Here is a 26,265-nt window from a genome sequence, read left to right on the forward strand (position 1 = left end):
CAATCGCCATTGGTCACCTATATCCTCTGGTCACGTGAGGCTCAGCTTTCTCAGTCGCTCGAATATCAACGGCTGCTGAAGTCACTCAGATCTTTCTGTCATGTGGACCCTGCCGGTGAAGGCCCTGGAAGTCAGGTAGACCCCCGACAGCTGTGGGTTACACGGATCCTGCAGTCACGTGATCCCCCTACGGCCCCTATGGTCGTGTGTGAGTGTACTTTTCAGTGTGTGGAGTCTCCTGAAGTGTGGCTCAACTTAGCTTTCTGAGAAGTCAGACCTATACAAAGAGAAGACCTTTAGAACTGTGGTCTGCACCCTGGCAAAGGGAGAAATTTCCTGAAACTCGGGTTCAGATCCCATCCTTTCCCTCAACTTTTATATCCTGCCGCGTTAAGCGGCACTCAGGTGGGTTGGGCACCGTCAGAGAATTGGCATGAGAGGATGCGGCAGGGGTTCATGTACTTCTCTCAATGGTCAGTCTCTAGAAACGCGGTGGGACTCCATTCCCATTCCTCTTCCGCACCCCCACACTGAAGCCCTACTCTTGATTATCACCCTGCCGTATTAGCTGTCTGTATTGGACTCCTCTGCCATCGTCTGACCGTGCTGTTATCAAAGACACCAAAGACCTCTTAGATGCCAATTTTTTTTTAAAGATTTTATTTATTTATTTGACAGAGAGAGATAGCGAGAGAGGGAACACAAGCAGGGTGGGGGGGGAGGGGTAGAAGCAGGCTCCCTGCTGAGCTGGGAGCCCAATGCCGGGACTCCATCCCAGGACCCTGAGATCATAAGCTGAGCCGAAGGCAGACGCTTAACAACTGAGCCACCCAGGCACCCCTAGATGCCAATTTGTATAAATAATTCCAAATCTGATCTTAATTTCTCTTTCTTCTTTGATTTTGTATGGAGAGAGAAGAAGAGAGACTTTTTTAAAGAATTGGATATTTTTTCTTTTTTTTTTTTTTTTTTTTAAAGATTTTATTTATTTATTTGAGAGAGAAAGAGCACAAGAGCGGGGAGCGGGAGAGGGAGAAGCAGACTCCCTGCCGAGCAGGGAGCCCGATGCGGGACTCGATCCCGGGACTCCAGGATCATGACCTGAGCCGAAGGCAGTTGCTTAACCAACTGAGCCACCCAGGCGCCCAGAATTGGATATTTTTTCAATGAAAGTGTGGAAGTTCAGCTATACTCAAAAAATATTTTTAAGTGTGACAGTAGCCATTATATGAAGTTTTAGAATGTTTTTCTTAGGGCGCCTGGGTGGCTCAGTTGGTTAAGCAACTGCCTTCGGCTCAGGTCATGATCCTGGAGTCCCGGGATCGAGTCCCGCATCGGGCTCCCTGCTCGGCAGGGAGTCTGCTTCTCCCTCTCCCGCTCCCCGCTCTTGTGCTCTTTCTCTCTCAAATAAATAAATAAAATCTTTAAAAAAAAAAAAAAAGAATGTTTTTCTTAGATTAACTTTGTAGTTCAACAGTTTTTCAAAGTGCACATTGGTTGCGTATATTTTTGTGCTAGGGATTTCTAAATGGCTTAAACTAATCCAACCAGACACTATTAGCTTCTGATTTTCCTCCTGATTTTCTAACCATTGCTTCTTAGAATCCTTGAAAACTCTCTCCCTTCCTCCTGTTCTTCATATGGAAAAAATAGTAAATTTATTTAAGAAAAATATATTAAGTAAAATTATGAATGATACATTTCATAAAGATCACATAGATGGTAGTGAATGAGTAAAATTCAGCAAATAAAGGATTGTGTTTACATTTGTGGGATTTTGAAATATTGTTTGATAGACAGTTAAAGAATATTGTCATGTGTAATATTTTTATTATATGATATCCATTTTACCTTTTCTCTCATTTCAGCACTTCCAGGTTTGATATACAAAACACTATGTCCGAAAGACAGCAACAACAAACATATGTTCTTCCATCAGAGAAATTTGGGACATACAGAAATGAAGGTAAAAGGATTTTTATATTGTCATATTTTTAAGATAACTATGCTAATATGCAATTTGAATATCAAAGAGAGAGGTAGTGTCTTAGTCCATTCAGGCTGCTTTAACAGAACATCATGGAGTTTACAACTGAGAGTTGCCAAGTGAGCCAATTCACAGAATATTTCACAGACCAAATCTTTTTGCTATTGTAAATGATATATTCACAATGAAATACTATTTTCTATTTGTACAATTCTTTTGTATATATTAGTATTACATCCAATAAATTGGTTAATCTCTATTCTTACAATTTTCTGTAGATTCTCTGGAATTTTTTATGAAGACAGTTTTGTTTCTTCACTCTTACACATTTATTAATTTATGTATATATGTATGCATTTATTTATTTTGGTTAACTGCACTCATTCACTGCCTGGGAGACTCAGTCAGATGTTGAACAGAACTGATTATATGAGGGGTGCCTGTGTGGCCTAGTTGGTTGAGCGTCTGACTCTTGATTTTGGCTTAGGTCATGATCTAAGGGTTGTGAGATTGAGCCCCACGTTGGGCTTTGTGCTCAGGGCAGAGTCTGGTTGAGATTCTTTCCTTCTCTCTCTGTCCCTCCCCCCACTCATGCTCTCTCTCTCTCAAGAAAGCTGGTGTCTTTGTTCCTATGCTAGGGAATAGGGCAGCACGTTGGCACTGCCAGTTCTTTTGTCCCTGGAGAGGCTGTGTCACCACTCCCAAATTCACTCCAAAGAAGGGGAATTGTTTCTCCCCATGCCACCCAGGGCATCCTCAGACCATTATGCCCACTCCCGGGTCTCTGCCCTCCTTCCGCACAGGAGCACCGCTAAGCCCACCAGGCATGACCCCGGTGATGGCTCAGAATTCTAAAATTTCAGACTTTGCACTCTGCTGCTTATAATAACTTGTGGTAGTCAGTCCCCCCCTCTTTTCCCAGTCAGTGGTTTTGGGGAAGAATTTTCCTTGTGTAATCCCCTACCTGCTGCTTCTCTCTCTCTCCCCCTCTCCCTCCTCTCTGTGATCAAGGCTCCCTCCACTTCACAGGACCTACAGTCTTTTCTCCCCCAAATCAACTCTCTGCAGCTCCTACCTTCCACAGGTGGTCATTTTTCTACCTATAGATGTGCAGTTTTGTTCTCTCAGTCCTCTGATCGATTTTTTGGGTGTTCAGAATGATTTGATATTTATCTAGCTGTGTTCGAGGGATGAGGCAAGCTTAATGTCCCCCTACTACTCTGCCATCTTAACTCCTCCCTCTTTTTTCTATCTCCCCAAGTGGCTCTAGTGTGTGAACAAGGTTCAGAACTACCTGAATGATTTAAATGATGACAGTGTAAATATTTAACAATATTTCATTTGAAAATTTTATACTTGTGGTTTTGGAATAATGATATTACATTAATAAATACATATAATATGCCAATAGTAATAAACAAGGTGCAGATGAAAGCCAAGCACCCATGAGCACAGTGCTAACTTGGCAGTGAAGCTTTCTTTGCAGGAGACAATTACAACCCAAGGTAAGGATGGAAGAGACAGAACAAACTCAACAAATCAAATGATTTGCACTAAGGGAATATAAAAAAAAAAACAGAAAAAGCTGAACAAGACCTTAAGATAATATTTTCTAGAGAGATAAAAGAGTGATAAAGGAAGAAGTTATATCCATTATAAAAGAACAGAAAACTGATCAAGAAATATGGCTGATTTAACATAAAGATTTACTTTCACTTCTTCCTGAAATCTCATTAAAATAATATCAAAGGTATACAGATACATGTGATGGGATATGACTCAGCAATAAAAAAAAAGCAAAAACATGGGCGGATCTCAAAAACATTGTGCTGACTTAAAGAAGCCAGACACAAAGGCATACAGGGTGTATGATTCCATTTATATGAGATTCTAGAGCAGGCAAAATGAATATGTAGTGACAGAATGCAGATCAAGGTTTACATGGAGATGAGAGAAAAAGAGACTAATTTGCTATGGTATATACGCATGTGGTATATGCTTTATATTTGATCAAGGTGGTGGTTAGCTCTAATCCCTGATTTTTACATATAAGTAATTTGGGATCAGGATAAATTGGGTGAATCGTCCAAATTGTTGCAGCTTATTAATCAGAGAGAAGACAGGGGGATCTGATTATCAATAATAAATTATTTCTATTGTGCTGTGTAATGAGTCAATAGGAGTAGTGCTTCCCCCCAAGCACCTGACAGAACCTCAACCCAGCCGTGTATACTAGTGAAGCATGGACATGAAAGTATAATGTCTGCATTCCAATCACCCATTTTTAAACACAGTTGACATTCTTATGTTCTTTTACCTTGACTTCTTTATGTTTATATTTATAAATCAAAACAAACTTTCACTAATATTTATTTCTGAATAATGTATTATAACGTACATTTTTAAAAATTGTGGTAAAAAACACAGTACATAAAATTTACCATCATAACCATTTCTAAGTATATAGTTTGGTACTATTAAGTATACTCACATTGTTGTGAAACCAATCTCCAGAACTTTTTCATCTTACAAAACTGAAACTATATTAAACAGCAGGTTCTCTTTGCCCTTTCCCCCATCCCCTGATAACCACCATTCTACTGTCTGTTTCTATGAATTTGACTACCTAAGATACATCATAAGAGTGGAATCATACAGTATCTGTCTTATTGTGACCAGCTTATTTCATTTAGCATAGTATTTTCAAGGTTCATCCATCTTGTAACATGTGACAGGATTTTTTTCCATTTTAAGGTTGAATAATATCTTATTGTATGTATATACCAAAATTTTTTTATCCATTCATCCATCAGTGAACATTTTACCATCTACCTCTTGGTTGTTTATGAATAGTGCTATGAACATGCATGTGCAAATATCTCTTTGAGACTCCACTTTCAATTCGTAATATATAACCAGAATTGGGATTGTTGGGTCATATGGTAGTTCTATTTTTAATTTTTTGAGGAATCTCCATACTATTTTCCATAAAGGCTATATTGTTTTGCATTTCCACCAACAGTGCACGAGGCTTCCAGTTCTTCACATCCTCACAAACACTTGCTCTGTTTGGGTTTTTTTTGTAGCCATCCTAATAGGTGTAGGTGATAGCTCACTGTGGTTTTTATTTGTATCCCTCTGCTGATTAGTGATGTTTCCTTCTATTCCTATTTTGTCAAGTGTTTTTTTTAATTATGAAAATGTGTTGAATTATGTAAAATGTTTTTCTGCATAACTGTGATTATCTGTTTTTGTCCTTCATTCTGTTAATGTAGTTTATTACATTGATTGATTTTCACATGTTGAACTATTCTTGCATCCTATGGATAACTTGCGCTTGGTCATGGTGTATAAACCTTTTAATGTGCTGTTATATTTGGTTTGCTCATATTTTGTTGAGGATTTTGCATCAATATTCACCAGGGATATTGGCCTATAGTTTTCTTGTAGTGTCTGTCTGGCTTTGGTATAAGGGTAATGCTGGTCTCCTAGAATAAGCTTGGAAATATTCCTTCTTCAGTTTTTTGGACAGGTTTCATTTGGCATTCATTCTTTAAATATTTGATAAAATTCTCCAGTGAAAGGCATCTGGCCCTGGGCTTTACCTTGTTGGGAGGTTTTTGATAATTGATTCACTCCCCTTACTATCGATCTGTTCAGATTTTCTGTTTCGGTTATGATTCAATCTTGGTAGTTTGTGTTTTTCTAGGAATTTATTTCTTCTAGGTTTTCCAATTTGTTAGCATACAATTGTTCATAACATACTCCTATAATACTTTCCATTTCTGTAGTATCAGTTGTAATGTCCCTCTTTCATTTCTGACTTTAGCTATTTGGATCTTTATCTTTTTCTTAGTGAATCTAACTAGAGGGTTGTCAATTTTGTTTATCTTTTCAAAAACCCGACTCTAAAGTTTCGTTGATTTTTTCTATTGTTTATCTCTTCTTTATTTCATTTATCTTTGCTCTTACTGAATTATTTCCTTCCTTCTGTTAGTTTTGGGTTTAGCTTGGCCTTTTTCTAATTTCTTGAAGTATAAAAATAAAAGTATGTTGTTGATTTGGGATCTTTCATCTTTTTAATGTACACATTTAAAACTATAAACTTCCTTGTTAGCACTGCTTATGCTTCATCCCATAAGTTTTGGTATGTTTTATGTTCATTTTAATTTGTCTAGAAGTAGTTTCTAATTTCCTTTGTAATTTCTTTGACCCATGGGTTGTTTATGAGTGTGTTGTTTAATTTCAATACATTCATGGATTTTCCAGTTTTCCTCATAGTATTGATGTCTAGTTTCATTCCATTGTGATTGGAAGAGATATTTGTATTATTTCAGTCTTCTTGAGTTTGTTAAGACTTACGTTGTGGCCTTACATGCAGTCCTGGAGAATGTCCCATGTGCGCTTGAGAAGAATGTATGCTGTTCTTGGGGGAGTGTTTCGTATATGTTTATTTGGCCCAATTAATCTATACTGTTGCTTAAGTCTTCTATTTCCTTATTGATCTTCCATCTGGATGTTCTATCCATTATTGAAAGTTAGGTATTACAGTCTCCTACTATTATTGTATTGTTGTTTATTTCCCCCTTCAATTTTATCAAAGATTCCTTCATGTATTTAGGAACTCTGTAGTTTAGTGCATACATACATAAATAATTTTTATATCATCTTGCTGAATTGATCCTTTTACTATTATATAATGTCCTTCTTTGTCTTTTCTGACAGTTTTTTACTTAATGTATATTTTGTCTGGTATTAGTATAGCCACTGCGACTCTCTTTTGGTTACCATTTGCATAGAATATCTTTTTCCACCCTTTCACTTTCAGCTTATGTATGTCCTTAGATCTAAAGTGAATCTCTTGTAGAGAGCATATAGTTGGATCTTGTTTTTTCAATCCATTCAGCCAATCTATGTCTTTTGATTGGGGAGATAAATCCATTTACATTTGAAGTAATAACTGATGGGAAAGGACTTACTATTGCCATTTTGTTCATTATTTTCTGTATGTCTTGTAGCTTTTTTGTCCCTACTTTCCTCTCTCACTGTCTTCCTCTGTATTTAATTGATGTTTTGTAATGATATGTTTTGATTCCCTTCTCATTTGCTTTTGCATATATTCTATAGATATTTTCTTTGTGGTTATCATTGTAATTACATAAAACATCTTAAAGTTATTGGGGCGCCTGAGTGGCTCAGATGGTTAAACATCTGCCTTTGGCTTAGATCATGATCCCAGGGTCCTGGGATTGAGTCCCACATCGGGCTCCTGGCTCAGTGGGGAGCCTGCTTCTCCCTCTCCCTCTGCCTCTCCCCCTGCTCATTCTCTCTCTCTCTCTCTCTGTATCTCTCTCTCAAATGAATAAATAAAATCTTTTTAAAAAATTATAGCATTTGTTTTAAATTGATAAAAATTTAACTTCAATTGCATACAGAAACTTTACTGCTTTACACCTCCACCTCCCCTACTTTATGCTACTGAGGTTGCACATTACATCTTTATATATTGTATATTCATTAACATAGACTTATAGGTTTTTAAAAATATTTCTGTGATTTAAATTCTCATTGTCATTTAATGCACCAAAATTACGATAGTACAGGTTACTATATTTGCCCATGTATTTACCTTTACTGCAGAATCTAATATTTTCATACAGCTTAGTGTTTCTGTCTACAATTCTTTTATTTTAGCTTGGACTCCCTTTAGTATTTCTTGTAGAACAGTTCTAGTGAGAATGAACTCCCTCAGCTTTTGTTTATCTGGAAAAGTTTTAATTTCTCCTTCATTTGTTAAAGGCAATTTGCCAGATACAGTATTCTTTATTGACAGTTATTTTTTTTTACTTCAGTACTTAGAATATATCATCTCACTCCCTTCTGGCCTGCAACATTTTGGCTGACAAATCAACTGGTAATCATATAAAAAGTTCCCTTGTACATGATGAATTGCTTTTCTCTTGATGCTTACAAGATTCTCTCATTGTCTTTGACTTTAGACAATTTGATAATGTAATTTAGTGTGATTCTTTTTGAATTTATCCTAATTGGAATTTCTTCAGCTTCTTGAATCATCATGTCCATGTCTTTCCTCAGATTTGGGAAGTTTGGGCCATTATTTTTGCAAATAAGCTCTCTGCCCCTTTCTCTTTTCTTTCTGGGATTCCCCTACTGCATATATTGTTCTTCTTTATAATGCCTCATAAGTCCCATAGGTCTCCTTACTTTTCTTTATTCTTTTATCTTTTTGCTCCTCTGACTTAGTGATTTCAAATGACCTGTCTTCATGTTCACTGATTATTTCTTCTGCCTGACCAATTCTACTGTTGAACCCCTTACAGATTTTTCAGTTGTTCTTGTATCTTGCAGCTCCAGAATTTTTGCTTTTTTTGTAGTGTCTATCATTTTGTTGATGTTCTCATTTTGTTCAGACATCGTTTTCCTGTTTCATCCAGTTGTCTGTCTGTTTTCATTTTTAGCTTATTGAGCATCTTTAGGATCGTTATTTTAAATTCTTTGTCAGACAGCTCACAGATCTTTTTATTTTACAGTCAGTTTCTGGAGTTTTATTTTATTCTTTTAACTGGACCATATTTCCTTGTTTCTTTGTAGGCCTTGTAAATTTTGCTAATACTTGGGCATTTGAAAAAGCAACCAACTCCACCAGTTGTTGTGTACAGGCTTCATGCAGGGGATGACCTTCACTAAGGTCAACCTTGCTGGAAGCTCTAAGACCTTTCATACATTTTCTGGTCTCTTGCTCTCCCTGGCATCTGCCTGTGAAACTGCAGTTCCAGTTTACTGCTCACCTCTGTTTTCAGCACTTTCTAAACTTTGATGCAAGCCCAGTAAGTTTTCTAATTTAAACAAGACAAATTCATCCTGGATCAGTCCCCTAACAAGCCAGAATGTTGGATATATGGTCCACTCTTGTTTCCATCCCAAGGGAAGGAAGGAATATGGGCGGCTTCCTCCCAGTTGTTCTGTGGTGTGTCACAAAGACAGAGGGGCATGATCAATCCTGCAAAACAACATGAATTTTACTACCCCTTTAGCTAAAATCTCTTCTTGGTTTTATAAGGGCTTGAAAGCTGTATTTTCTCAATTGATCTCCAGAGTCTTTACAGAGGTATTCGGGTTCATATGTTGGTGTTAATTCAATGTCTCTGTTGGGGAAAGAAGGCCTGTAGCTTCCTGGTCAACCATGTTGCTGACATCACTCTGTAATACACAATTTTGTATCCTGACTTTTTTTTCTTTCACATAGTGTCATAAGGTGTCAGGAGTATTCTATCTTGTTTTTTGAGCCTACCACTTAAACTTGAATCATTTTTTTATAGAGAGAAAGAGAACATAAGTGGGAGGGAGAGGCAGAGGGAGAGGGAGAGAGAGAATCTTAAGCAGCATGGAGCCTGACATGGGGCTTGATCTCACAACTCTGAGATCATGACCTGAGCCAAACTCAAGAGTCAGACACTTAACCAACTGAGCTACCCAGATGCCCCACACTTTTTAAAATAATGATACATTTTTAGCAAAAATACTGGAACTCAGAATGTAAGCCCCCTTTCAAATCAGTCTGTATGCCTATTTCAGAGTGTAAGCTTTTTATTTTGGTTCTCTTAATCAGATAAATGTCAGATAATTTCACACTAAGGCTATCTTGTTTTACTGTTGCTACTTTATAAAATACATTAATAGCTGATACCACAATCTTCTCCCATACACCCATCTGTTTTCCTTCTCATTTCCCAGAGGACTAATAACAATGAATGCAAATAACACCCATTCATCCTTTACTAAACACCAGATGTTGTACTAAGTACTGACCTAATAATAGCTAACTTACTTACAGTGTTTATTTGGTCACAGGCATTTCTCCAGGTGTTTTCCATGTATTTCCATATATTAACTCAATTTTCACAACTATGAGGCAAAACTGTTACTATTTTCAATTTAAGGGAAAAAAAAATAAGGTGAGTCACCATGAAGTCAAAGTTACTTTCCCTGGACCATAGAATTTAGCACCAGGATTCAAACCCTCATTAATCTGACCTCTAAACCTATGCCCATAACCAATGATGTATGACTCTGTGTTAGGGCTGAAATGAGCACTGGGATGGTACCCAAAGTCCAGTGGGCAATATTGACTATGGTGTCTGGGACCAACATGACCTTAACTCTAACCTTCTGTCCAAGAGACTCATCACTGTATGCTCTTCCCCTGTATGATCTCTTTTTTCTCAGACTGTGTGGGAACTATTTCTCTGGTGTTCAGCTTGAAGATGAAGTAGCAGAGACAGACAAGTTATACATGGAAAGAAAGGACGGTTTCCAGAGAGGTGTATATTGCCAGGATGAATTCAGTTCCTCATAGACTTTTTCCATTTGTGTTTCATTCTCTTCCTAATGATCATCCTCATCTTTCTGGCCCATACATCCATCCCTTGGACTTTTTGCTCTGTATGTCAGGTACCCATGCCCCTTCTTTCCCATCCTTGATTTGAGGGACAATCATTTCTACCCCTCTTCTGTCAATATCGGCCACTCCCTGATCCCATTGTCTTTCTGTGTCAAAGAGCCTATAAAACACAGTCATATAATTATAAGTATATATTTCAGCATAGAATATTTTAAAGTGAAATGTCTGGGTCAAAGTGTAAGAATGACTTCTGAATGGTTAAGCATACTGTAGGAAATTAGATCCTCCTGCACTGTTAGTGGAGAAGTATATAGGTGTAAATATCCTTAAGAAATTGTCTCTTATAATTTAAAATATGATGTGCTTCTTCTGGGAAGCTGTAGAGCACAGAATCAAAACTTGGGACTGTCCTAAATCCCAAGCCATGCTCCACTTGGTAATTTGGCTTCCATCATTAAAAATACCTTGTATAGAGAATTCTAACACTTCAAATTTGAAAATCAATTCAAATATTAAAATGCCAAGATGTAAAAAAAAATTAAAGGGCATATTAAAAACAAGAAGCAAGTATTGGGTATATATAGTATATAATACATGAAAAGAAAATGTACTTTAGGGTCCTGTTTTGTGTGGCAATGCACTTTCTAACATGATTTGAAATACATGTATCTGTAATCTAATTATACAAATGTAAAACAGATAATATCAACACATGCCCATGCATACACACATGCTCATTCACACACTCTTGCTTTCCTCTGATACAAGGACCATACTGCTGTCACAAAGCTGAGCACTCACAGACATACATGTAGGTCCAGAACATTGTTCCTACACATACCAGGCACCCAAGAAGCTATATCTGCTGGATTTAAGGAAAGCTTCTCCTCATTTCTGCCACCAGATTGCAAAAGCCTCCCTTCCTCATGAGAGACTATGGACTCTTAGAAACAAACTGAGGGTTTTAGAGGGAAGGGGGGTGGGGGGATGGGTTAGCCAGTGATGGGTATTAAGGAGGGCACGTACTTCATGGAACACTGGGTGTTATACGAAAACAATGAATCCTGGATCACTACATCAAAAACTAATGATGTATTGTATGGTGACTAACATAACATAATAAAATAAAATTTAAAAAAAAAGCCTCCTCAGATCAGAAAAGCGGTAGTTTTAGCATTAACCAAGAGGTGGGTAATTAGCTCTAGTTCTAACTGTACACTAATAAAAAAGACTAATTTTGCAAAAGACAAATTCAAGACATGGTAGTTTTACAAGCAGGTTGTGAAACAGTTCTGCAGCCCAGTTTTTTTCTGGAATAAGTAGATATGGGTAGAAATTATTGAGATGTATGGATTCTCAAAAGTGGCTTTGTTGATCACAAATCTACATTGCCTGCATTCATTTAACAAATACTAATTAAGCCCCATTATATGCCACACACTGCCACCTCGAAGTGACTCCTAATCTGCAAACACTGTGATCCAAACAGATTTATCCATCTAGTTCAAGACCCATATCTCCACTTGGTCCAAGGCACCTGTACCCACCCAAGCAAGAATGACTAACTCCTTCTCACAAAACATCATCCCTGGTCTGCTCGCAGAAATCTGTCCTTGAGACCTGAAAGTCCACCATTAAAGGAGAACCAGCACACTAGCTAGAGGAACACTTAGGATGTGGAAGCAGACCAATAGGTGAGGACACAATTTCTGTTCCACCACTGACTTGGTTGAGAAATCCTGGGAAATGTACCTAACCCCTGTGAGCCTAATATTCATGATCTGGAAAGGGACTGTGGATACAATCGTTTTTGGACTTCTGTGAGGAGGTCAAAGAACTCTAGTGAGTCTGCCCAATACTGAGCCAATGTTGGTTGCCATTGGGCAAGTGTTGTTTTACTTCTCACCCTGTTCTTTCCCTACCATAGCAGGGATGCCATTACCATGTACTCAACGACATAGCAATGATGTAGGCAGATTTCCAAACTGACACAGGAAGTAGCCATGCGAACACGCATGATGTCATAAAGGATACTCACAACTGTTTCTTCATGGGAGGATCAGTTAATACTGTGGTAGAGACTGAGGGGGAACCCAGGTAGCCTGGGTGAGAGGCACCAGCTGATTTCCCATACTCCTGTTGTTGCCTTTGTTTTTGGCATGACAGTGAGACAGGGATCATGCTGAGAGGCAACACTTCAGTAAGTGGATATGTGTGTGTGCACACGTGTGTGTGCGTGGTCTCTCTGGCTTTTTAATCACATGCCCACTGCCCTATGAGATTCCCAAAACAAGGCTATGCTTGAGATTGCTCCTGTCTGAATCATCTTGATGAGGGAGGCCTCAGGCCCTGTTTAGACTTAGTTGGTCAGTCTGGGGATTGCTGTAGCTGTTAGGTAGCTCACTTTTAACACTTTCCCCTTGACAACGTTATTTCTGAAGTAATGTCAGTTCTCAAAGATGACTCTGATGCCCCATACACCATATGTTGACCATGGACTATTATTATTCTTTTTAATATTTGAGTTTTTCCTTTCATTGGTGGATTTTTATGAAAATCAGTTGGTTTCCTGACATTCTCCAAAGGTCACTAATAAGGTTTCTCTCTGTTGTTGTTATTGTTGTTTAGTATCATTATGAACTCATGGCTTTTTAACATGTTGATGGGCTTCAAACCATTGTTTTGAGCAGAGGAGTTAAATGATTTGTATTATGTTCTGCTGTTGGGTTGAAAACAGACAGTAAGGGAGCAAGGATGAAAGTAGAGGAACCAGCTGGAAGGCAGTATAATCTAGGATATAGACGTTGGTCTCTTGGCCAGGGTGGTTAATAATGGCTGTGGTGAGAAGTGGCTAGATTCTGGATGTACTGGAGAGAGGAGGCAAGAGAATTTCCTGATCAGTTGGATGTGGAGTGAGAGAGAGAGAGCACTCCAGGCTGCTTCCAAGTTTTGAGGACTGAGCCATTGGCATTTCAGGGTCAAATGCTCTACCCATGTTTAATTCCACTTCCAGTGCCACACAGGGAAGGTCCCAAAGGTGGTGAGTACAGGATTGTCCTGACAGCAAGGTCACACACTGAAAGCAATGACTCCCCAGAGGAATTAATCTGAGGCATGGTTGTGATCACTACATCATGGAGGGATCAGTAGTGAACAGATTTTTACTCATAAGTGTGCCCTGAGACAGCATGGAGTAATTTAGGTACAAAATGTACAACACACAAACTGAGAGAGCCTTAAATATTAGAACCCAAAAGGAAGCTGTTTTCTACCAGTCTAGGTACCTTAATCCTCCCCCCACTGCTTACTCAAACCACTAGTATTATTATCTGCTGTTATACTGTTTCAGTTGAATGTGGTAAAAATAAAATACCCTTAGTGAATCCACTGCGGGAGAGAGAATTGGGACTCTTACTTCTGTAGATGCCAGAAAATTTCCAAATCTTTCCACATGGCGAATTATATATGTTAGCAGGGAGTATTTGCAGGGGGAGGGGTGGACATCAATACAACTCCTAGGAGTGAATACAGGGTGAAGTATCACCAAGACACTAAGTATACCTGTGGTTACAATATCCAAGAAAGTAGGTATCAGAGCAAAGGAAATTGTTAAGAGACAGAAAGAGGCATTACATAATGATAAAAGGATCAATCCACTGGGGAGTCGTAATGATCCTAAATGTGCACGGACCAAACAACAGAGATTCAAAGTACATGAAGCAAAAAACTGATAGAGTTGAAAGGAGAAATAACCACATCCATAATTATAATTGGGGCCTTCAACACCACTCCCCTGCCTAGAAAGGGATAAAATTACTAGAGACAAAACAAGCAAGGATATAAGAGGTCTGAATAACACAATAAACAGGATCTATATGACATAAATATAGCACTCCACCCAACGACAACAAAGTACATTTTTCCCCCAATATCTATGTAATATTCATCAAGCTAGATCATCTCCTGGACCAACAAACAAACCTCAACAAATTTTAAAAGAATTGAAATCACACAGAGTACATTCTCTGACAATAATAGACCCAAATTGGAAATCAATAATAGAAAGGAAAAAAAAGAATCCTTACACACTTAGAAATGGTAGTTGTTATATCGTTCCAGTTTGTCATTCAGATCCTTGTGGTAGAGGAGCTGAGATTAGGAAGAGTTGTCCCCTCAGCTGAAAGGCATTTCAGGCTGGGCAAAAAGAAAGTTCACTTTGGATATTTCAAACTGAGTATTGTTGACAGCAAGGCTGGAGGGAGGGGGACAGCTTAGGAGGCTGTTACATCAGTCCCACCTGACATTAAAGCTTGAACTACACCAGCAAAGGAAGTACAGCTTGCTGATCGTTAGTGGGATCAATTTGGTGGCTGATTGTATTTGGGAAGCATGAGAGAGATTGCCTCCCTGGTATTGGTGTGGTTTTTAGACAGGCCTGAGAGAAGGTACAATTCAGATGTCTTCCCTGTGTATGGCTGGTTTCCAGTCTAATCCATGGATGCACACATCTCTGTTTTTTATAAATCCTGTTTCATTCTTTAAAAGGTTCAATACAGTTTTATCCTCCTCCTCCTCCTTCCCCAAGATTCCTCCCCTGATAGTGCCATCTGTCAAATAAGGCTCTCTTATCTGGACAAGCAGAGGAGTTTCCTTTCCGGGGTTTGGGGGATTGGACCCTTAGGGCAGGTTGACACTTTGCTTGCCTTACCATGGTGTTAGTCTAAGATGTGGTACATGGTAAGTGGACCACTGATGTGTCTTCAAACTTGTATTTTTGTTCCCCTTTTGAGAACACAATGATGGTGGTAGCTCACCTCAAGGAAGAAAGAAAGTTTGGAGTTCTTTCGGAGGTAATTTTGACAAGAGGAGCCCTCAATATGAACATGGTGGATATGAGCCTCAGCCTTCACACCTCCAGGAAGATGATGGAAATGTATTGATGAAGGATGTCCAGGAGGACCCCCAAGTAAGACAGTAAGTGACCAGGCAGACTGGTTTGCATGCAGCAGCCTCTGGGACTAGGCAACTCTTTCACTCTCCCTGGTCTTCTTTTTCTTTTCTCACTGGAAAACTGAAGAATGCTAGAAGGGGAATAAATGGTTAAGCAATCCTAATTGTAGTCCTGGTGACAGAGAGGTGAGAGTGTATAGAAGAAGACTGTCTTAGCATTTATGGCCACCCTCCTCCTTTCCACTTCCCCTCCACAGCACTCCCTATAGCACCCGGCGCAAAAAGAGGAGAGTGAAATGGCAAAATGAAGGCCATATCCATATTACTGTGTGGAGAGATAAAAAAACTCTGAAGAAAATGGGAGAGAACACAAAAGATGGAAACCCAGGGAGCTGGTTCAAGATTACCGTGAGTGTCTTGGCAAGGTCTGCATTAGATAGAATATCCCGGAACCTTATAAAAAAGGAAGACCACATTAAACAACCTTATGTCAATTATTTGGAGGAGAGCTTTCCAATGGAGAGTTCTATCCATTGGAGGGTGTAGGAAATCCATATCTGGCACGAAAATAAGAAATAATGCCAGTAGTCCCTTCTTTTGAAGCCCTGTACAGCTCCATAGAAGGTCAGACAAGAACGCTGTTGGGTCTGTTTTCCAGCTTTAATTCTATGTTGTCTCTCTTTACTCCCATCCTTTCTTTTCACCTTTAGATTCCTTATGGGAGACAGTATGACAAGGCATGGCTAGTGAATTCAATCCAGAGTCATTGCAGTGTCCCCTTCACTCCAGTGGATGTAAGAGAGGATGGTGAAGCCAGATGAGTGGGCACAGGGAAGTGGGGGCGGGGGGAGCCCACTGAGCAGGAAGACTCTCTCCTCCAAAATTATTTGTTGCTTCCCCCTCCTGCAGTTTCACTACGTGAGAAACCAGGCTCGGTTCTTTGTCCAGGATGTTGGCACTGCCTCTGCATTGAAGGATGTCAGCTACAAGATTTGTGACGAGGAGAACCAAAAGGTATGTGTTGAGGGCATTACTTCTACCTAGTCCCGGGGCAGGAGGACAGGGCAGGGGCTGGTCATCTTCTTTGGAATGAAAGTTCTTGGTGCTGACCCCACGTCTCCTTCCTGCAGATATCTATCTTTGTCAATCCTTCTACTGTGCCCTACTCTGTGCGGTATAAGTTGGAGCCAGAAGAAATGGAGCAGCTAAAGGTAATGCAGCCTCAAGGTCCATTGTGCCCACACCCACACCCACCTCTTCTTCCTCCAGCCCCTGATTTCCCTATCCCCACCAGAGCCTCCCAGTGGCTTTCTCCATCCCTCTCTGCAGCTGACCATGAACAAACGCTATGACGTCTTCCAGCAAGCTCTTGACCTCCAGTGTCTCCGCTTTGACCCAGGTACACTTGACAGCAGTAATTCTAGGGCAGGTGAAGGCACAGGGATCTGCCTGGGAGGGAGACTGAGGGATGGTGATGTGAGGAGGGATTGGTGCTGGCCCTGGACCCCTCTCAGCCTTCTGATTGCTTCCTCTCGGCTTCCTGAAGACTTGGTGGGCCATGATATAGATATGATCCTGAATCGAAGAAACTGCATGGCTGCCACCTTGCAGATCATTGAAGAGAATTATCCCAAGGTGAGGCCTTAGGCCCAGCGCTGTTATTAATGGTAGGGGGTGGAACTCATGGGGTGGAGGACAGATTTGTCTCTGAGGCCCTAGATGGTAACTGTCACTCTAACTCTTCTTCACCAACAGCTGTTGTCCTTGAACTTGAGCAGCAACAAACTGTACGGGCTGGATGGCCTGTCTGACATTGTACAGATGGTCCCCACAGTCAAGATCCTGAATCTCTCCAAAAATGAGGTGAGAAGAGGGAGCCAGATCAAAGTTGGGGTTGACAGTGAGTGGTAGTGCTCATCAGAGTGATGACAGGAGGCGGGAGAAAGTACCTGTGTGGAAACGTGGGGGCTGGGGGTGCAGGGGCCTGTGTGTCTCTCTTTCCCTGGGACTCCTTTCCACTTTCTTCCCCATATTTTTCAGCTGAACTTGGTGTGGGAGTTAAACAAGATGAAAGGGCTGGATCTTGAAGAGCTTTGGCTAGAAGGGAACCCCTTGTGTGACACCTTTCCAGACCAGTCCACCTACATAAGGTCAGTGTGAACACCTCTCACACGTCCTGGGAACCTTTGGTTCTGGGAGCCTGAACTGTCCCTGAGAATGCATGTATGCAGGAAGCTGCAACCCTGGTCCTCTAGGACCATAAGTCCCACCTTCTCCTCTCTCTGTGTCCTTCACCTGTAAGGAGTTTCCTTCCTCTGACCTGCTCACCTGTTCTGGTCTGGGGTCTGTTTCTACCTCTCTGCAGCCAGTGTTCTTTTTTTTTTTTTCTTTTTTTAAAATGATCTTTTTAAAATTTTTTTATTTAAATTCAATTTAGTTAAAATTTAGTGTGTTATTATTTTCAAGGGTAGAATTTAGTGATTCATCAGTTGCATATAACACCCAGGGCTCATTACATGAAGTGCCCTCCTTATGCATTCAGTGTTCCTTAGCATGCCCTCCGAGAGTGTGCTCCAAGAAACAAGGCTCCTCCTCCTCACCAGGACCAGGAGCGACCAGTCTTGAGCCAGATATTGGTGCTTTGGACTGAGAATGGTCCTCCAGTCCAGGGCCTCATGCTGAGACAGGCCTTCCTACCCCTTGCTGAGATTGGTTTTCCCTCACTTGTTCTGAGAGGGGACCTCCTTCCCTTGCTCCAAAAGGGTTGCCCTCTCTAATCTCAGGCTGCCATGGTGGCTTTCCTGCCCTATGCTGAGGGCCGAGGTCCTGGGGGACTGCCATCATGACATCCATTCCTCTGACCCAATGTCAAGAGCAAGGTCCTCCTTGGGAGAAACCAGGGTTCCCTGAGTCAAGGGGCCAGAAATTGGTGACTGCCAGTGAGCAGAGGGCTTCCTGAGGCAGGAGTGGAAGGCAGAGGGCAGAGGTGCTTGAGAGGACAGAAAGACAGGCCTCTCGGAGGCACTGCCCCCCCCCTTCCCTCCACACATTACATCAACGCGATTGATCCTTCAGAGAAGTCCTGGGTAGCCCAGCACAGGTATGATTCCTCAGGCTAGGAACCGACTGAGACAGGCACAGTGCACAGGGGCCATCAGGAGGGAAGGCGGTGATCATAAGAGGGGACCACAGACCCTCAGCCCCATGCTGACCTTGGGCTTGACCCTCTACTCCCTCTGGGAAAGGTCTCCTGGCCCTGTGGCTGCCTCATTCCCCATGCCCAGCTCAGACTGAGCTCACACAGGTGACAAAGTTTCAACCAGCATGCAATGGGCCCCCAGCCCAACACCTGCAATGTTTTCCATTCTACGTCGGATGCCAGGGCCAGCCAGGGCAGATGAAGGAAGGGACTGCAGGCAGAGAGCCATTTCCCCCTTCTCCTCTCTTCCTCCCTGACCCCCAGCACCATGGTAGAGCTTCTTTCCCTTCCCTTTGCTTTGCCTTCTCTTCCTCCTTTGTCTCTGGTTCCCCTATGTCTCTCCCACCTCTCCCCTCCTACCTTCATCCCCTCTTCTGTCTTCATCCCCCTACCTCTCCCTCCTTACCTCCTGGGCCTTGCCTCACTCACCTCCCTACCCCAGCATCCTGGGCTATCCCTGGGGGGATATCATGGTCCTGCAGCATGTTGGACCCCTAATGAGGTAGTAGAGCGCTGGACTCCCACTCCATTCCCACTTTCTGGAGTCTTCAGTGGGGACTTGGAGGAAGGAAGGGAGGCAGGAAGGGAGGCTCAGCCTTAGAGCCTGAGCTCTAAATTTTGTTTCTTGTGGCACTGAAGAAGGGAGTCAGGGCCATCTAGGTGGGAGCTACCCAGTAGAAAGGAGAGGCAGGGAAGGGAGGGAAAGTGTAGGAGGAAGGCTTTGCAACCCTGACCTATCAGTCACTTCTTTCTATTTTGGATTTTGGACAGTGCCATCATGGATTGTTTTCCTAAGTTGTTGCGCCTGGTAAGTGACTACATTCATCATTGTCTCTTACTAACATTGATCACCACCACACCTGCCCTCAAGCCCTTTGGGCCTTGCTTAGATTACAGGTTTGTGTCAGAACCTTAACCATTTTAGGGGACCAGGACTCCTGAAAAAAACATGAATATGTTCCCTGGAAAAATGTACACACACACACACACAAGTTGCATATAATAGTAAATACTTTCAGGACATCATGATGAAGACACTCACGGTAATCTTGTCCATGTAATTTCCAGGGCTCGTTCATACCTAACCTCTGACCCTCACCCTCTCTTGGGCTCATCTTTCTCCCTGATCATCCAGGGGAAGACCACCTCCCTGGTCTCCACTGCTGACTTCTTCTTCCCTTCTCCAGGATGGCCAGGAGTTATCACCACCAATTATCATTGATAATGACACACCCTGCTTGATAAAGCCCTGCAAGGTGAGGGAAAATTGATCAACAACATTTGGGCTATTACAAGGGAGGCTTTATCAGCCACATAATCTCAAATGTCTTTTGATTCCAGGAAAGTTACAAAGGATCTGATGCAATGAAGAGTCTAGTCATGCAATTCCTGCAGCAGTAAGTACTCCTGGGAATCTGGGGAAGGGGTTGGCTAGGGTGGGTGAGGCCACCCAAGCTCAGGACTGCTGACTGGGTCTGGAAATCTCATCTGAGGTCCAGACCACAGAGATAGACTGTCCTCATTACTCTCCCACAGGTACTACTTGATCTATGACTCTGGAGACCGTCAGGGTCTCCTCGATGCCTACCATGATGAGGCCTGCTTCTCCCTGGCCATTCCCTTCAACCCCGAGGACCCAGCCCTGTGAGTAGCAAAGCTCCAACTCTGCTCCTGAGTCCTGTGGCTCCCCAGTGGATACAGGGAAGCTCCTGGAAATACCCACACTGGCCAGACCACCACCTTCTGTTCCTCTTTCTCTGCTAGAAGCAGCTTGTACAAGTACTTCAAGAAAAGCAGGAATATGAAGAAGCCGAAGGAACCCTGTGCGTGTGTGATGAGGAAGATTGGGCAGGGAAAGGGGGTGTGCAGGGGTAATTATAGGGCTCAGGGTGTGGCAGCCCTTGATCTTCGCTTTCTTCTCCTCCCCCCATAGCCCTGTGTGTTCAGCCACTGAAGCATACAAAACATAACATCGTGCGCTCCCTCTGTGTGCTGCCCAAAACACAGCATGACCGCAGCTCCTTCTTGGTGGACATGTGGTTCCAGACGGTGAGCACCGGCTTCCTCCCAAGGGCAGCCCCAGAAAGCTATGGATGGGTAGGAAGTTTAGGTGACTTAGCACCTGGGCCCTTCCCTTTCAGGAGACGATGCTCTGCTTCTCTGTTAACGGGGTGTTCAAGGAAGGTGAGTGTGCATTGGGCCCCTCCCCAGTTGCCCCACTGCTCCCTCCCCGCTGGCTGGGCTCCCTCTCAGAACTGTCCCAGCTTCCCTGATCCCTTTCCTTCTCTTCCTATTCCTGTTGTGTTCTCCTCCCTCCACTCTGTCCCCAAACCATCCTGGTCTGAACCGGGTCTATGCCTGTCTGCCCCACACAGCTTGGGCATTAGGGACACAGTCTGTTTCCCTAATGAGTTTCATGGCTGTCGTCCCAGATCCTTATTCTGAGAACTACCTGGGGTGGTTACTTAACCTCTAAGTTTCCTCGTTTGCAAAATGGGGCTAATAACACCCACCTCTCGGGCAGCTGTGAAAAATGAATCAAATGAATTTGTGAAGTGGTTGTCACACCACCTGTCACATAGTAGAGGCCTTGTCACTGGGAGCAGATTGTTCCTACTGTTGCCATCCCCATACCAGACACCCCGACTCCCAGTGAACAATTATCCCCTTCAGCGTGAGTATCAAGTCAGACCCTGACTGGGAACACTGTGTGGGCATGTGAAGCATGTGCAACTCTAATGGGGTATTGTTGTTTGTTGTTAAAGTGGAGGGAAAGTCTCAGGGTTCTGTTCGTGCCTTCACCCGGACCTTCATCGTTACCCCTGCCGGCAGTTCCAGGTGAGTGCTACGTTGTAGGTGGGAATGCTCGTCCCAGCCTGGGCTCAGGGGTGTGGGAACGTGGTGGTGAAGACATCTTGGTTTTCTCAGTATTGTGGGAAGCCAACAGGTAGATCCAAGGAGCGGTCCGGTCTGGTGGTTAAGAACGTGGGCTCTGGAGTTAGAGCACTGGGTTCTCTTCTTGACCCCAGCACTCACTGGGTGCATGTGATCTTGGTTAAGTCACATGACCTCTCTGTGACTCATTGTCTTCCTTGGAAAATGGGGATTAGACTGTCCATTCCCTTGAGCTATTGTAAGGGATAAATGTGGGTGTAAAATCATCCCTGGGTTGCAGGTTAAGTACACATCTAGTGAGGCTGGTAGACAGTCCCTACAAAGGTGGGCTCTGTGGGAGGGGTGGAGGCACCAGCCAAGGAATCTGGGGGCAGGGGGCAGGCACAGTAGAAGTATGGAAGGAATCTGGTTGCTGAGTGGCCGTGGGAGCAGGATCATTGTTGGGGATGTGGAGTTGTACATTCATCCACTTGTCTGAGGGCCCACTTTCCCTTCAGTCTTTGCATCGTGAATGATGAGCTGTTTGTGAGAGATGCCACCCCCACTGAGACTCAGAGTGCATTCTCCAACCAAGAGCCTACACTGACCTCCAGCTCCATGCCCACCCTCTCCCAGGAGCAGCAGGAAATGGTGCATGCTTTCTCCACTCAGTCTGGGATGAAACTCGAGTGGTCTGAGAAGTGAGTGTTGGGTGTACATGGGAAGAAGGGTGAGTTGGGACAGCGACTTGGGTGGGGGAGCGTGAATCGAAATTCACAGGAAATTTGGGGGAAAAAAAGGAAAGAAAGTGGGCCCATGGAAAAGGTATCATACTATTATATATGTGAAGGATTTAAAAAATAGTATAATGCTTGATGACATTGTCTTATATATAGAAAATCTGAAAGAATCTGCCAAAAAGCTACTAGAACTAAAAAACATAGCAGGGTTACAGGATAAAAGACCAATATACAAAACTCATTTGCATTTCTGTGTACTTGCAATGAGCAGTCCCAAAATGAAATTAAGACAACAACCCCATTTACAATAGCATCAAAGTAGTAAAATATTTGGAAACAAATGTAACAAAAGAGGCACAAATCTTATACTCTGAAATCCATAAACATTGTCGAAAAAAATTAAATAAATGGAAAGATATCCCATTTCCATGGGTTGGAATATTGCTAAATGGCTTAATATTGTTAAGATGGCAGTAATACCTAGAGCAATCTACAGATTCAACACAATCCCTGTCAGAATCCTTCTCTGCAAAAATTGACAAGGTTATCCTAAACTTCATATGTAAGTGCACCAAAACTATCTCGAGAGAAAAGAACAAAGTTAGAGGACTCACACTCCCTAATCTCAAAACTTGCTACAAAGGTACAGTAATCAGGACTATGTGGTGCTGGCATATGGACAGTGCATGAATCAATGGAGTAGAATTGAGAGTCCACAAATAAACCCTCACATTTATGGTCAATTGATTGTCAATGAGAGTGCTGAAAAAAATCTGTTGGGAAAAAAATTAGTCTTTTCAGCAAGTGGTATGGGGACAACAGGATATCCACACGCAAAACAATGAATTTTGACCCCAGATTCACATCATGTACACACATAGACTATAAATGGATCAAAGATCTAAAGGTTAAGAGCGAAAACTATAAAAATCTTAGAAGAAAACATAGGTGTAAGTTTTCATTAATTAGGCAAGTGTTTCTTACATCTGACACCAAAAGCACAAGCAACCAAAGAAAAAATAGATAAATTGGGCTTCATCAAAATTAAAAGCTGTTGTGCACCAATGGACAGTATCAAAAGAGTGAAAATCCTGCCAAAGGAATGGGAGAAAATATTTGCAAATCACATATCTGACAAGAATATATGAAGAACCCTTGCAGCTCAACAGCAAAAGGACAAAGAACCCAATTTTAAAAAGTGGAAGGGGGGTCTGAATAGACATTTCTCCAAAGAAGATATACAAGGGACCGAGGAGCACATTTAAAACTTCTCAGCATCATTAGTCATTAAGGAAATGCATATTAAACCCACAATGAGTTACTACTTCACACCCACTGGGATGGCTTTAATCAATAAAATGAATGATAGCAAGTGTTGGTGCAGATATGGAGCAATTGGATTTCTTATGTATTATTGATGAGAATATAAAATGGAACAGTGGTTGGGGAAACATTTTGGCAGTTCCCCAAAATGTTAAACATGGAGTTACCCTATGACCCAGTAATTCCACGCCCCAGTATCTAAGGAAAACATATGTTCACTCTAAAACTTGTACAGGAATGTTCATAGCAGCATTATTCATAATAGCCAAAAAGTGGAAACAACCCAAATGTCCCTTAGCTGATGAATGGATAAACAAATCTGGTACGTCCACATGGTAGAATATTATTCAGTCATAAAAAGAATACAGTTCTGATATATGCCATGCCGTGGATGAACCTTGAAAACATGCTAAGTGAAAGAAGCAAGCCTCAAAAGGTCACATATTGTATGATTCCATTTATATGAAATGCCCAGCATAGGCAAATCCACAGGGACCAATGCAGATTAGTGTTTTCCAGGGTCTGGGGAAAGGGGAGGAATAGGGAGTCATCTCTAATGTTTAAGGAGTTTTGTTTTTTTTTTTTAGGCGATAAAATTATATGGGAATTAGATAATGGTGATGGTTGTGCAATCTTGTGACTATACTAAGAAAACACTGAATTGCACACTTTAAAATGGTATGTGCATAAAAAAATAATAAAATGGTATGTGCATTATATCTCAGTAAAAATGATTAGAAACTTGTACTCTTAAATTTTCCATTTATTTTCTTGAACGTCTTTCTTTATCAATGTATATTAAGTTCTCTTGTTCTTTTGGAGAGCTTTATTTTCTGTTTTGAATTCTAGTGGGCATGAATGCCAGTGATAGGCATTTTCACTAGGTCTTTCTTCATCATTGCACATAGTGTTCATACTGGTACATGCATCCCAGCAAAAAAGTGGCACAGATTTAGCATCGCATGGTCAGCCTGTCTGTACTGTGGTACTAATGGAGATCACCTGTTCTCCCACTCCAGGTGCCTTCAGGACAACGAGTGGAACTATACCAGAGCTGGTCAGGTCTTCACTATGCTCAGGGTGAGGTCTAGGAGTCATTAAGCGGGCTACAGATGGGCATTTCTGGGCCTTCAGGAAGGTCAAGAAGGTGGGGGCTGGGTGGCCTGGGAATGAGACTCCGGATCTGGGTCTTCTGATGTCCCAATTCCTTCCCTCCAGAACGAGGGCAAGATCCCAGAGGAGGCCTTCAAGCAAATCACCTAAAAGAAGCCTTGGATGTCCACGTCATCAGTTTCTCTTTTCTCCAACCTAAGGCCATGCCCATGACTGGGGATGGAGGCCTGGCTGACCAAGAAATCAAAATTACCTTGCAAGCCAGGTAACATAACCACCTGAAGGATCAGTTGTTCCACGTATTTTGCCCACACATGATTGCTGTTTATTTTCATAATAAAGAGTTATGTTGCAGGTTGTGTGTTGTGTGTCCTGGATCGTTCTTCTCCTGCCCCAACCATGAGCCAGTGAGTCCAGGCCTAAAAGGCCCTGTCCTCTCCCCGACGTTATTCACCCTGGCAGTCCCCGGCAGGTACACAGGCTTGACTCCATAGGTAGTATGTCAATAAGTTCTGGTGAGAAGGTACACACACTGCTTCCAGGGATTGGCCTTTGGAAACAGTGTGACTCAGTCAGATGCTCTACCTGGAGGCCTGCAAAAGCAGGCATGTGACCTGGAACAATACGGGCTTTGCAAGGGCTGCCTACCGGCTAGTGAGGGCCATGGAAGGAAGGAAGATGAGGACTCACACATATTTACTTCTTATTCCTAATCATTTGAATGCATTCAAAGGCATACTGTCAACAGTTTTATGACTTGCACACAAGTGAATGGGAAATGGGCCCTCCCACACCTCTCACCATGCTTGCATTTGTCTTCTCATCCAGCCACTGTACTGCCCCTCCCCTCTCTGAAGGTGCACTGTGGGAGGGATCTCACTTTAGCACCTGAGAGTGAGGGAGAGCCAGCCGGTTTGCCCAGTGCATTTCTCAGAGAGCTGACAAGGGTGCTCCGTGTCCATGTGCTTGAGGGGGTTCAGACATTTAGTTTCACTTCCAGACAAACAACAATAGCACGGAATCTCACATTATGGTCGGTTCTGTGGGACCTTTCTCAATGATCAGCAATTGGCAGTTCCGAATCGCAGGCAAGAGTTGAAAGGGACACTTGTGCAATTTATTTTCCACACTTCTGTAATGTTTGGACTTTAGACCACAAGCAGGCATAATTCTCTTTCTTTAAAGATTTTATTTATTTATTCATGAGAGACAGAGAGAGAGAGAGGCAGAGGCAGAAGGAGAAGCAGGCTCTCCGCGGAGCAGGGAGCCAAACGCCAGACTCGATCCCGGGACCCTGGGATCATGACCTGAGCCGAAGGCAGACGCTTAACCGACTGAGCCACCCAGGCGTCCCTGACAGGCATAAATCTCGAAATTAAAATAGTAGCAGTACCAAGTTTCTCACTACCATCCTATATAAATGATGGCACTGGTGAGGTACCACCAGTTTACAAATTATGCCTCTATTGGCAGGTCTCACGTAAGTCATTTCCTACCACTCGCCACTTTTCAGTTCTTTATGTACATTTACACAAGGAATCCATACGGGGGTGTGTGAATTTCTTAGAAATATGAACTGAAGGAATAATTGCCATTACATAAGGAGTAATTCCATGCTATTCCATGCAGTGCCTCCGTGGTCAGAGACAAGTCTCAG

General features: G+C 42.2%; 1 protein-coding gene across 1 annotated transcript; it reads left to right on the top strand.

Annotated features, from left to right (window-relative positions):
- The first annotated feature begins 1,914 nt into the window (after window positions 1–1,914).
- On the top strand, window positions 1,915–24,962 carry LOC116623144 (nuclear RNA export factor 2-like). Its single transcript, XM_032390069.1, has 21 exons — window positions 1,915–1,966; window positions 15,200–15,383; window positions 15,617–15,767; window positions 16,070–16,153; window positions 16,269–16,373; window positions 16,490–16,570; window positions 16,689–16,758; window positions 16,906–16,994; window positions 17,115–17,222; window positions 17,400–17,509; window positions 19,330–19,366; window positions 19,746–19,814; window positions 19,900–19,955; window positions 20,095–20,202; window positions 20,323–20,381; window positions 20,492–20,607; window positions 20,700–20,742; window positions 21,324–21,396; window positions 21,951–22,133; window positions 24,515–24,575; window positions 24,714–24,962. Exons 2-21 carry the CDS (start codon window positions 15,349–15,351, stop codon window positions 24,756–24,758), a joined length of 1,683 nt encoding a protein of 560 aa, XP_032245960.1. The 5' UTR covers window positions 1,915–1,966; window positions 15,200–15,348; the 3' UTR covers window positions 24,759–24,962.
- The last annotated feature ends 1,303 nt before the right edge of the window (window positions 24,963–26,265 follow it).

Source organism: Phoca vitulina, unplaced genomic scaffold (genome assembly GCF_004348235.1).
Source record: "Phoca vitulina isolate PV1807 unplaced genomic scaffold, GSC_HSeal_1.0 scaffold57, whole genome shotgun sequence".
Lineage (NCBI taxonomy): Eukaryota > Metazoa > Chordata > Mammalia > Carnivora > Phocidae > Phoca > Phoca vitulina.

What these genes read in the sequence shown, in the direction of transcription:
- LOC116623144 (XM_032390069.1), top strand. Translation starts at nt 15,349, where the DNA reads ATGAAGGATGTCCAGGAGGACCCCCAAGTAAGACA. An exon ending in TTCCTAAGTTGTTGCGCCTG is followed by an intron (nt 19,367 to 19,745) that starts GTAAGTGACTAC and finishes TCCCTTCTCCAG; the next exon opens with GATGGCCAGGAGTTATCACC. An exon ending in ACCCCTGCCGGCAGTTCCAG is followed by an intron (nt 21,397 to 21,950) that starts GTGAGTGCTACG and finishes CTTTCCCTTCAG; the next exon opens with TCTTTGCATCGTGAATGATG.